This window comes from Xiphophorus couchianus, chromosome 9 (genome assembly GCF_001444195.1).
Source record: "Xiphophorus couchianus chromosome 9, X_couchianus-1.0, whole genome shotgun sequence".
Classification (NCBI taxonomy): Eukaryota; Metazoa; Chordata; class Actinopteri; order Cyprinodontiformes; family Poeciliidae; genus Xiphophorus; species Xiphophorus couchianus.
This window is the reverse complement of record NC_040236.1, coordinates 12,790,071-12,803,523: the sequence shown is the minus strand read 5'-3', so window position 1 is coordinate 12,803,523 and position 13,453 is coordinate 12,790,071. Positions and strand designations below refer to the sequence as shown.

Genomic DNA, 13,453 nt, shown 5'->3' with positions numbered 1-13,453 from the left:
GAACAAACTGCATCATCACAGCAGACAGGCAAAAAAGATATGGAGATGTTTAAAGCAGAGTTAGCTGTAGATGAATGTCTCACAGAGCATGGTTGTCCACTTAAACTGATAAGTAGATCATTATTTAGAGAAGCAGCCAAGAAGCCCTATTACTCTGGAGGATATGCAGAGATCTGCTGCTCAGGTGGGAGAATCTTTTAAAAGGATAGTAACTATTAATGGGCTCAACAGATTTAGTCTTTATGAAGGGAGTAAGCCTTCATTAACATAAAGCTGTAATGTTTCTTGTTTAACGTTTCCCACAAGTCATGCAGGGAACACAGGAATGTGGAATCGCAACAGTGAAACTTGTTGGTAGCAGCATCATGCTGTGGGAAATGCTGCTCTTCAGCAGAAACGGGGAAGCTTGTTTCTGCTGCGCCTGAGAGACTCAGTAGTGTGGTGAAGATTCACCTTCCAGAATGCAGATATTCATGCTATTCATGTGTTTGAACGGCCTAGTCAAAGATCTCTTTCACCTCCTGCACTAAAAAAGAAATGTTTATTTGAACTAATTTTCTTAGTTTTGCTCAAGCTATAATTCTGATTTGGATAATTCTGAAGTCAGTTATAGCTTGAGCAAAATTAATCAAATTAGCTGTAACAAATTTGAGTAATTTTTGACGTTAGTTAAAAAAAACGAATATCTTTTTCAGTGACGGTACGTGGATGGACAGATGGATGGATGTGCCGTCCAGTGTGTCTCGCTACTCCTCCTTTTGCTCGAATAGTCCAGCCTCTGCAACGCTGATCCAGATGAAGTGGATGTGAAAGATGACTGAATTATGATCTTGGCTCAGCATGTTTATTAAAATAATTAGAAAGAAATGAAATGTGTTATAATGAAATTACACCACAGCGTACATCGGTATGAAACTCATTTCTATGTGGGAATGTGGAACATTTGTCTGAAAGGAGAGCCATGTAACCCAAACATAAGTGCTATCGATTGCTTTGTTTTAGATATTCTTTCAGCATTATAAAAACAAAAAGGCAAACACTCATTCTGGTTGGAGTTTGCACGTTTGCATAAAATGCCACAAATCTAGCTGATTTTTATTTAAGCATTGATTGGATGGGCTATGGGCATTAATGGATAGGGTCTAATAGAACCGGCTTACAAAGATAAAGAGCCGCACAGACAGTTAGGATAATTTACACGCCACTTACAGCACTAGTATACATATAAATCTGAGGGAACTCCACCACTGTTGCTTTTGCAAAGATGACAAACACAAGCGCAAATGCCATTATCATCGATCGCAAGGCTTTTATTACAAACTTCCTAAAGGAAACGCCATGGGTTTTTTTCTTGCATGAAGCAAAAAGGAATAAATTAACATGCAAAACAGACAGGATTTGTTTTGGACCGAAAGTCAATCTCAGAGCATAGAGAAAGGACATTTTTCTCCTCAAGTGTTTTCAATGTAGCCCTGCAGTAAACAATGATCTGCATGATGGCTGAGTTGGCTGGAGTCAAGCTGAAGTCTTTCAATGACTCATTCAAGGTTGTTTTAAAAGAAAACTGCGACTTGTCTAGTTGCTGGAGCTGCAGATACTAGACAGATGACAGGTAAAATAATATGGGCTCATGATAATCTAGGGGGATCAGTCAATCAAATCAATAAATCTAATTTTATTTGTACAGCACATTTCAGCAATGAGGCCGTTCAACATCATAAAAACACAAAAATCAACAACTGCAACGTTACATTTTTCCAAGTGCCATCATTGCACATCAAAATGTTGGTTAGTGTTTCATTTGTTACGGTCCAAAAGCAACTCTAAACAGCTGGGATTTATGTCTAGATTTAAAGGAACTCAGTGTTTCCGCTGTTTTACAATTTTCCAGAGGTTTGTTCCAGATATGTGGCACATAGAAGCTGAATGCTGCCTCTCCAGATTTGGTTCTGGTTCTGGAGATGCAGAGCAGACCAGAACCAGAAAACCTGAGATGTTCTAAAGGTTGATACAACAACAAGGATAATATTTCTAATCCTTTATACGTTTAAAAAAAACCAACATTTTTTAGCATTGATGTAATTACTTGAAACAGATAATTCTCAGAATCCTACAGAGTAGTTTGTTATCAAAATCTGGAATCTCAAGCAGCAGAAACAAATCCTTCATCATCTGAACTACACAAAGATGAATATGCTTTAATCTAAACACCTTTCGCTCCAGCGGCATGTTTAAGGTTGCTGTACTACTGGAAGGTGAACGTTCAAACTCAGGCCTTTTGTAGCCTTTCAAATTTATTTTCATCCATCTTTACGTTAATTCTAACCAAGGCTCCCTGCCCTCAATGAAGAAGACCATCCCCGTAGCATAATGCTGCCACTACCATGTTTTTACACGAGACTAATGTTACCAGGGTGATGTGCACAAACTGCACATCACCCTGGCAGTTTGTGTGATGCCCAAAGAGTTTAGCGTTAGTTTCTTTTTTAGATGTTAGCATGGCAAAACTACAATGTTAGTCTCAAGTCAACACTAGCTGTCCTTTTCTCATTGTCCCATTAAGTGGTCTATTTTTAAATATGTTTGTAGTTACAGTGATATGACTGCACATTTTCTTGAAGTGCATCTTCCATAATGACATTAAGTTCAAGTTGAAAACAAAAAATAAGTGGTAAAATCAACAAATCTTTGCACAGCTGTCTTCAACAACTTAAATGCTATTTTAAGAAATAGTTGAATAAATAAAATTATTACATAATTATAACTTTTATTATAATCATTAAGAGAGAAGATTTGACTCTCTTTCTTCTAACCTAGTAAGCTGAGTTCATAACATGGTGGGTTGAATGGTACTGTTACTATACTAATAAAAACAGTCTTGCACAAAGACATTGTAGTTTTTTATGTTTGAATCTTTCTTGATTATTAAAAATGTTACTTTGTTTTATATTTCTAGATAAACTCTAAATAAGATTAAAAAAAGGCTTATGAAGCACTAAAGTGAAGTACACATACCTTAAACTGCTTCTGATCCTACTTTATTACTTTTCACCTGTAAAGAAACAGCATAAGTATTCTGCTTACAGAGAGGTTGTGGTGCATGTGAGTCTGAGGCTTGCAGAGGGAGGGAGCTGCAGTGTCACAAGTGAAAAGCTCAAAGGAAAATTGAAGCTCCATAATGGAAGCATAATGGGCTTAGTGTCAGAGTCTTGCAGACAACCCGGGGGGGAAAGTATGACTGCCGTCAACCTCTCTTACCTCTATCCATTGTAACCGAGGTCCAGGAAGCAACAAGGAGACAACAGTGAGACCAAAACAAGCTCCAGAGGAACACCAGCAGCCTAATGGCTGCATGTGGATGGAATTTATAACAGTGAAATGGCCTCCTCTCCTCTTTGTGGGATTGTAGATCATCACATCCCAGACTTGCTTTGAATACTCAAAAGCTTTGATCTTAGCTTATATAGGGTTCATGAAAACAAATCCTAAATGCAGTTATATAAATCTCATATTGGAGTTGAAGATACTTTGGTTGGATTTCCCAAATGCAAATAATAATACATTCAGAAAAGCAACACCAATTCTAAGATCTTGGGTTCTTTCTGTGAATGAAGGAACCAGAGTGTTTGATTAGAAATAAAACTAATGCTACCAAAACATTAGCTCCCCTGATAATTAATTAATTTGAGCCATTCCATAATAATATATTCTGAGGCTGTCATACACACAAAGTAAACAGATTCAATCGATTGTGGATTTTTATATTGACCATATTTCTCACTGCACAAGGTGGTACCCCTGACTTGCTGTTCCAGAACAAGGTTTCTGTGTATTTGCAGTAGCAGGTGTCGCCCTGTGTTGTGCACAATGTAAACACTGTAGGAAAGTGTGAATGTGACGTCTAATGGCACTGAAGGTGGTCTGTTTTTAAGGAAGCCTTTACTTAAAGTGTAAACTAGCTAAACTGATCAAACCTTGACAGGATAATTCCACACCACTGAACAGAAATGTATTAAATACTAAAACTGATGGAGTCTTTATTTTTTCCTGTAGTTTACTAATCCAGACAGTATTGAAGGAGGGACTAGTTCAGGGCACTGTTTGCGTGAGAAGTGCTAAGCTAACATTTTAATTGGTCTTTATCAAGATATCAATAAAGATATAAATTGATATTAAGTAAATACCAGGAGGTCTGCCATGTTTATAATTCACTGTGGTGAGGGACACCATGTATCTCTATTCATCTTCTCATTAACTTTTGACAGCTTTAGTGTCCCTGCTGAAAAACCCGTATGCTGCCCCCCGCCCCCACCATAGGGTGATGTCAAATGCTAACTTTCCAACAAACACAGGGTTTTGCATGTAGATTAAAAATTATTTTTTCCACAACTTTTTCATGTAACATTTCTTCTTGCAACTCTTCCATAGGGATCATGTTTGTAGAGCGCATGACTATACTGTGTTCCTAAATCCTCATTATGCAGTTTGTTTCCTAATGTTCAGTAGCAAACCTCTGAGTACCTCCCCTGAGCAGCTGCATTTACAGAGGTAAATCAGAACATCGATATGAAGAAAAAGTGTAAAACAAGGGGCAGGATGTTACCAGGCATCTCTCATGCTGCTACTCTGGATTTTACCCCGATATTTTTTAAAGACATAACTTTCAGAAACTGTTCTTCTGTCTCAGGCTTTTCTTCTTCTTTTAGCTTCTACTTTTCTAATTATTTTAGCACACACAGCACAATATGCTACATTCTCAAACAAAAATAGTGGACAGAAAAGTTGAAAAGACCTTCAGATCTTGTTTAAGAAGCCAAGTTTAAGAAAAAAAAAGATGTGAATTAATTTTTGTGCTGACTACTGTATGTACAATCCAGTTCAATCCAAGGCTGAAGGTCTGGCAGCTTCCCACCAGACATGTTGATAGTTATCTAACACCTTAAGTCGCAGCAGATTTTCAGTGTGACACTGGGCAGAGAGGGGGGTTGAGCATGGGGTCAGAGTGCACTTGTGCGTTAGATAGTTAAGGATTAAGCTTTGTCTCAAGTGTTGTGCAGAAAATCTGCTGGGGGATCTTCATGAATGTGTAGTTAAAAATCTGGGTCAAGGTTTAGCGCATTTTCAGAGTGTGTATCTGTGTGTGTTTGAGCCGAGGGTTGACAACAAGTAAAGGGGATTTAGACTCCAACCATGTGTTGGTTATGTTTGGAGAATCTCCAGATACGTTAGTCTATGACGTCATAGTCCAGAGGCAGAGCTGAAAATATACTGTGTTGTTCAGTGTGTTCACTTTAGCTATGAATTGGTTACTTTTAAACATGAGCAGTATAATAAAATTGCAAAATATTATAAACACTAGACAATATATATGTAGCATACACCTGTTGGAGTAGTTTTTAGTTGGTCTCAAAAGTGTAGAAATCTGTGACATTCTGCACAATTCAACTGAATAAAAATTGAAATAATTCAAGTACCGGTACAACCTAAAACTAATACCATGTTAAAGCACCTTTTGGCTCCACTGTCAGTTTTTTTGGCAGGAGTTTATCAGTATCCAATACCTCAATCTGATCACTCTACTATAGCTGGTAATGTTCTCCAAATCTACCAGGTGTTGAGAACATCTTTTGTCAGAAATGAATTAGCTGAACCATTGTTTCTGCTTAGGGGTGGGGGTCATTTCTCAACACGACCGAGCAACTGATGGAGGCCAGGCAAAGCTTTAATTAAGATTTTAATGATGAAAACTTTTAAATGAATGAAGCATTCCTTAATATATAACAGCAGAATCATAAACTAACTCAGAGAGGACGAACGTAGAATAAAAGTCTGTCAGGTTATCAGGTTTCAGCTGGGAGACAGGTTGATATGAAGTGTCTGTATGGTGCAGTATATTATGTTAAGTTATGTGATATTGTTCATTTTTGTGGATTGTTAAACACTTTCAGAAGAGCAAACTTCTAAAAGTATTTTTCCAAAGACTTGCATCTCATAAATCCAGATGCATCACATCAAAATGATGTAGAATCATTTCAGTAAAATGTTTCCAAGACATTATCTAGTTTATTAATTTGTCATATGATCCACATAGATGCTTGTTTAGCAGAAGTTATTCTGGGAATACTTTCTTCAGTGCAGCAAAATTATCGTCAACAGATCTTTACTGTCTTGCAGTAACCGTCATGGTATCCAGTTCTACTGTACAATCAATATACACTTTTACAAATAACTGAAAACACATGCAATGCCCTTTTTTGTCTTATCAAATGTGACATATATGTTCACAGATATGCTCCAGAAGAGCCGAACATGATATCAGATTCACCTTCAAAACTAAAGAACAACAAAACAAAATATCTGCATTCCTGGCTTACAAACCGCAGAACCTAGAGAGTCTTTCCAAGGATCAAGGAGGAGTAATGAGAATGCCGGACAAATGTGTGGAGAAGAGACGAGAAAAGACTTGGATGGTACTATAAAGGAATGAGCTAGCCTTTCGGAGCGGTGTACTGGCGCAGGAGTGTGGAGATGGCGCTGGATTCAGTGACCTCCTCGGGAAGAGAGCCCTCCATGTCTTTGATGGATGGGTCAGCGCCGCTGTTCAAGAGAAGCTCTACAATGTCAGCAAACTCGCAGGCGGATGCTTGGAAACACAGAGGACATAATGAAGCAGAGGTTAGGAGGAGGTGTTCAAAGCAAGTGTTGAGTTTATGAAGGAAAAAATCTTTTTCTGTATAATGTGTTAATACATGACTAACTGGAATATGAAGATATGGAGAATTATCAACAAGTCATATACAAACAGAGAACAAGCATGCTTATACAAGCTTTATGTGTTAAGACAGACTTATTGCTAAAACATGCAGGTTTTAGGTGGCATTAGGCCTGTCACAATAACAAATTTTGCTAGATCTCAAATTGTCCCAGAACTCATTGAGATAAACGATAAAATTGTTGTTTTGAGACCATTTTTAGTAATATAATAGCATTAATGACATAAAAAAACACATTCTCAAGGATCAATAAAATTTAAATTCTAATGAACATTTAAACACTGGAAGTGGAAGACATTTGAAATATCCAAAATAAAGAAAGAAAATAACAGAAACAACAAATAAAATGAATTATGAAGTCTGTGTAAACAAAATTATCTTTCAAAAAAGGGATAGTTGAGACCAAAACACCAAACTGAAGACTTTTATCATTCAGTTTTTAGTAAAAAGAGAGGGAAAAGAGAAAAACAATGAATGAAGCAAAAGGAAATTATTGAGTTTCTTTTAATTTATCATGCAAGTAATTGATTTATTGTTTATTGTGATTGGCCCAGGTGGCATGTTAGAACATTGCAGCTTTGTTGACCTTGTTAATTTACCATCATATTGAGGCTAACCTGCAGAAAATTTGCTACAACAAAATAACGGTTGGAGTCAAGAAAGATGCAACATTCTGAACAAATCTCCATTGTATAATTACACAAGGGTAATACTGACCTTTAGAGTAGAGTCCTGTTTTACTGCACAATAAAGCCACTTAACTTAAGTAACATTAAAGTAGTGTTGCACTCAAACATTTGGTGCAGTCCTTTTGTTCTTAGAAGTTTGGTTGGAATAAAGATGAGCAAGAAACATAGAAGGGAAAAATAAACCTATCAGGAATATCAATAATTTTTGGTTTCACTTTAGATAGAAAGATATTGTTTTATTTTTTATGTAATTAGCTAACACTTCAGATAACTATATTTTATTCAGTAAATATTTAACCATACATGTTTTGCTAAGCTATTAATAGGATAAAGTTAGAAATACCTCTTTTAAACTGTAGTAGTGATGGTATCTGCTTTAGGTAAACCTACCAAATATCTTTTCAACAACTAGTATTGTTTAATATAGCATATGTAGAGGATTGAAGTTAATGAAAAGCTTATCTGCAGACCCTGCAGTGACACTGGTCTGGACCTGAGCCTCCTTCAAACACTTCATTTCTGCCCCACTGGCAATATGTGGCCTGCTAAAAGGGTATTCTCTCTCTCTCCCTGTTTCAGTGCAGAATAAAGAGGAGAAGGGACAGCTTGCACTTTCCTAACCCAGTTAGTGAGTCCCATCATTCCTGATGCACCTCTAAACCCTGTGGCACCCCCCACCCCACCTCCTCTCTCCCTATCCCTCTCTTGTTGTGAGTGCTCTTCTCCGTCAGTATCAATCGCAGGCTCCTTTTAAAAAGCAGACTTTGTGCTGTGCCACATTCGCTGATGTCAGCAGCTGTAGTGATTGACAGCTAGGCCTTTTAACCTGCAGCCCAGAGGTGGCTGACGGGCCTGGATGCTGGTGGGAGTCCAAATGCGCGAGATGTGATGATACATCGGAATGCATGTGGGCAAGTAAGCAAATGTGAGTGCATGTATGAATGCGGAAGTGAATGAAGTGTTAAAAGCTCAGGGAATCAGCCAAATCAGACTAACCAAGCTCGACTGCTTTTTCTTTTTTTGCTTTTTACAGCTTTGGTTGCAGCTTTCCTCTTGTTGCTCCAAACAGTATTTTATTCAGCCAGCCGAGTGCGCGCGTGGCGGGTGTCTCAGCTGGGCCTTGAGCCGTAAAAAGTGGCCAGCCCTCAGGGGAGCAGTAGAGGAGGAGAACAATTTATGGTGAGCAGTAAACCCTCAATTAATCACTTGCCAGCCACTGCGGCCCTGTGCAAAGAGAGGTAGGAATGAATTTTCATTCTCTGCTATTTGTCTCTTTGAGTTCATCGCTTATGTTTATTAGTCATCTTTTTATACCACATCCTCAGGGGCTGCTCTGATGAGTGCATGTATGTGTGTGTGTATGTAGCCTGCTGGTAGGTGATGCAACATGCCCACTCAAACGCCACCACGCTGGAGGACAGATGGTGTAGCAGCTCATACACACATGTACGGTCATAAAGAGGCTCAAAGGACGTGAGCACCGCCCATCAGGGACACGTGTGTTGGGGCACGAGAGGGTCAGGGGAGTCTGAGGACCACTGCTGATTTCCTCTGGGAGGTCTGGCGATTATTACACACACAGAAAAGAGCGCGCACACAAGCACACTCAGCTAAGGAGGCACACATACAAACCAAAGAACAGAAAGGAAACACAGAGACTTGGTGAAAAAATAGAAAACTGTTGAAAATTAAGATGAGGAATGGGACAGAGTTAGAAGAAATATGATAAATCTGAGACAAATGTGGGCAAAGGGTGTGTGGGCATGTGTGTGCGTGGGCAAAAACCAAGCTGCTGTACATAAAGGGAGGACGCATGCAGACAACATAATCATGACAATGTAAGTTTTTTCAATTGCTGAGATGAATACAAGGGGGCTCCTTACCATAATGTAGCGCTGTCTGCCCTTCATTATCCTGAAAAAGGCAAAACAAGTGTTTACTTCAGCAGACCCATGACAGTGGAGCAATAAAATACTCCAGAGTGAGCAAATTCAGAGAATAATCAGGGTGAGATGCTGCATCTTTGCTTTGCATATTGCAAAAAAGTTTTGAACAGCCAGTGTCTGTAGTGGAGGACATACTGACCGCTTTTGTTCACTCTATTTTCTCTGGTTATACTCTCCATTTACTGTTTACTGCTAACATTAACTTGAAATTCTCACTTTGTCTACTTTCCCATATAAAGGGGTGTCTTACTAACGCACTTAGAAGTCAAGATCCAGCATGTTATAGACATGTCTCTGCATGGACACATCTCCAGCATGTTATCAAGTGTTCTCTTTACTTTGTCGTTGTATTGCTTTTTTTGTTTATTGTTTTGTATTTTTATCACACAAAGCACTTTGAATCGTGTTGTTGCTGAAATGTGCTGTCCAAATCGACATGCCTTAACCTTGTTAAAGCAAAGGTCACAATTAAAGATTCTGTTTGCTGTTGGTTATGCTGCTTTTGTCCTGCTATAAAAAGAACAGGTCACAGTCTCACTTACTATTCGGAGCTGCATTAGAAAGTTGCACAGTGTATCTCAACATTTTGGCATTAATTTTTAGGTCATATGGACTCCAATTCTGTGTAGTCTCTGATTTACTTTCAGTTGAAACAACTCACAGAACAGTGCCTCTGTGTGTTTGTATCATTTCTGTTCCTTTGTCCTCCAGTATTTTTCAGCAGATTGCTGCTCAAACTGAGTCTGGGTCTGCAGGGTCTAAAATTGACAGTCTGTGTCAGAAAGTGTGCAGAAAATCCAAAAGGGTCTCTCATGTGGACGAGGACGACTCTGAGTCTTTAGAACAGTACAAATGGCATTTGGGGCTAAAGGGTCAGTGGTGGAGATATAACTCTTGTATGAATTGTTTGACTGGGGACAACGATGTGGAAATGTGTGTGTGCGCAGGTATTATGAAGCAGAATATATGACAGGCAACATCAATAGCAGATTCACTTCTTAATCATCACTCCAGACTGCCTTTGCACCTCATAATTGAGACAAATGGATCAAGCTGTTGCCATTGGTCTGAGAAATGAAGAGCTTGAACTGAGCACAGTGTTTTGAAATGCCCAGAAAGACAAATTGATTCGTATTACACCAAGGGAATGCAAAAAACATTGCAAAAAAAATAAACAAACAGAAATAACAACCTCTGGTATATCAAAAACAAGCAAAGCATTAAATAAAAGTTTGAGACATCACACAATAAGAAGAAAGAAACGGTAATAAGATAAAAACCCAAGACATGACAAAAATGATAGAGCTTTTTTTGACATTTATAAAAAAACCTGTAGTAAATAAAAATGTTTTCCATCCTGATTTAAAAGTGTCAATGGTTTCTGCGTGTCTCAGTTTTTTGGACAGTTGGATCTAGAGTTGAGGAGCATACTAGTAACTAAATGTATCTTGATGTGTTTTAATTTGAGGTTTAAATTTGCAACAATTCCTAAATCCATATTGGTTGTAGAGGCCTTAAGTGGAATAAACAGACAGGAAATAGGTAGAGAGAAGAGAGGAAGACATGCAGGTCTTAGGAACGGCAATCGAACCCAGGATGGCTGCGTTGAGGATTCTACCCTCTGTATGTGGCACTTGCTCTTGCTCTGACATTAGATATACATTTTTAAAAATATTTTAGAAAACATGCGCTGTCTCAAAATGTCTCAATTCTTTTCACGTGACTGTGTTCCTGCCACTTTTCTTCAATCCTAACATCTCTTTTTCTCACTCTGCCTTTCAGTTTCCTCTTCACTTTCATGTCCTCTCCCTCTCTTTTCCACCTGCCTTCTTCGGCTTGTGAAACCACTCTTGTGTTTTTCTTCGTCTCTCAGGACCAGCACTTTGGGGACCTGCTTATTGGATTAGCGCTTGGTATTCCCTCTGGGTGGATTTCAGAACACAGATGTGAATCGCCACCAGCATGGAAATCAGTGCTGTGATTCAACCAAGAGAGCAATGCTGTCTGTCTGCAGGTAAAAATCACAACTTAAGATGTTCTGCACAAATTGTCCATTTTATTTTTCTGCTAAGAGCAGCAGCAGAGTGGAGAAAAGTACCTTAAAAATATAGCTTTTAAATAAAGACAACACAGATTCTTATGGCAACTGTTATAAGAATCTGGTTATAAATACAAAACTTTGAAGGTAGTGGAGAGGGTATTACATAAAATCAGCTTTTTTTAAGTTTTATGTCATGTTATAATGTTATTCCCTCATCAAAAATATACCTGGAGTTCAGCTTTGACTCTTTAATGCAAGTTTGAGAAATCCTTGAATCTCCCATGGTAACCAATCAGGGGTGCGTAAATGAATACTCCTCCAAAGCAATGTCTATTTCCATACAGACCGCCTCACAGAGCACTTCGTCCCTGCAACTTCCCCCTCTCAGCTCCTTCAGACTAATGGCAACAGTCAGTAAACACCTGGTGGAACTGCAAGTACTCCTAAGAATGGTTGAAAATGGCACCATGGAGGAGCATTGAGGTCATGATGGGCAGAAGAGGGAGTGTTGGAAAGTGTAGCAGCTTCTTAAAGAGATAAAGACCAGTTTTAAGGTGTCAAGTTGCATTTTCATAATAACTGATGGTAGCATAAATACCTGATTGTACTATAATATGGTACTATGGCCCTAGAAAATACATAATATCCCTTTTAAAAAAACATACATTCCTCGTTCTTGTATACATCAAACAAAAGCAAAGACAGTGAGTAAAATCACCTAACTCCATAGCTTTATTTAAAGTGAAAGGGATTACAGCTCCCGTGTTAATTTTAAAACACATTGATCTCTTAGCTTTCTCATACAACAAAAGAGTAATAATAACAGATTATGAGCATATTTGAAAAGGATTATAGTATATGTTGGCAGTGCAAATGCAGCCTAAAGCCTTCTTGCCTGCCTGTGAGGGTCATTCTCCGCAAACTTTAATGCCCCTGGATTCAGGACGGAAGCTTGATGGAATCACAGGAAATTGGATTGTCTTCTATTTGCTTTGGAAGCAGACACTCCCCCTCCGACCCTCTTACCTGCAGTCAACATCCCCCACCCCTCGCTCTCCTGTCTCCGGTGCACCCCTGTTCCCATCCCATTATGGAAGCATGTCGCACCAAACCTCTGCTTTTACATGTCATCCAAAGTTTCCTCTTGCATAACAGAAATGCTGGGCTGGATGTCAGCAGAGAGCTCAATAAAGTACTATAGTGGCAGAGGAGACTCGGCTCAGAGTGCTAGTGTATCGCCCTCACAGGGAGGGAGGAGACGGGAGCAATATGCTTAGAAGCTGCATGGATCTATCAGTCTGATTACAGTTTTGCTGAATTCAGGTCCCACTAATCTATCATTTCTACCACACAAATGATGTGAAGCAAGATGAATGTAAGGAAGAGAAAGTGAATTAGAGGGATATAAAAAGAAGGCAAGCAGTCTTGTGAAAAAAGGAAACACTGTAACTAGTCCAAAGTTGTTTGAAAAAAAAAAAAAAAGAGTAGCAAAGAGACCAAATAATAATTTTAACTTAAAGGAGCATTTTTCGTTAATTTAAGTACAAGAACAGCATAGGTCAAACAACTAACTCCGTAACTCTAACTCAGACCAGTAAAATACAAATTTTACAAATCTACTTAGCTGTATTTTGAAATACCAAATATACAGCTAGTGGTTCATTATACTTTATTCATTTTCTGAACTTGTGGCTTTAAGCAAATAAAACTCTAGCATTAACAGAGTTTGGTGTCTAACAATGCTAAGCTAGACCGCCACACATTTTTTGGACACATCGTAAAACTACACAGCACTAGCACAACAACTTTAACACTATAACACTTAACACTATATATAAATTGCACATAATTGTCACTGCTACGAAACTAAATGATATGTAGCAACTTTTTCAAAAACACAAGAATAAGGTTGCTCCATACCGTACTACAACATGCCAACGCTTTGTCTGTACTGATGAAGAACAACTTCTCTTGGTACGCCAAATGCTTGGACTGGCCGCAGTA

At 38.5% G+C, this 13,453-nt stretch overlaps 1 protein-coding gene across 1 annotated transcript in view; it reads right to left on the bottom strand.

Moving 5' to 3' along the window:
• Window positions 1-5,716: 5,716 nt before the first annotated feature.
• The window catches only part of acbd6 (acyl-CoA binding domain containing 6), a 33,342-nt gene continuing 25,605 nt past the window's right edge, over window positions 5,717-13,453 (bottom strand). The window contains exons 7-8 of the mRNA XM_028027559.1: window positions 9,346-9,376; window positions 5,717-6,643 (exon numbers count right to left, since the gene is read on the bottom strand). Of these exons, the coding sequence (XP_027883360.1) occupies window positions 6,489-6,643; window positions 9,346-9,376 (186 nt within the window). The 3' untranslated portion in view covers window positions 5,717-6,488. The remainder of the gene's footprint in view (window positions 6,644-9,345; window positions 9,377-13,453) is intronic.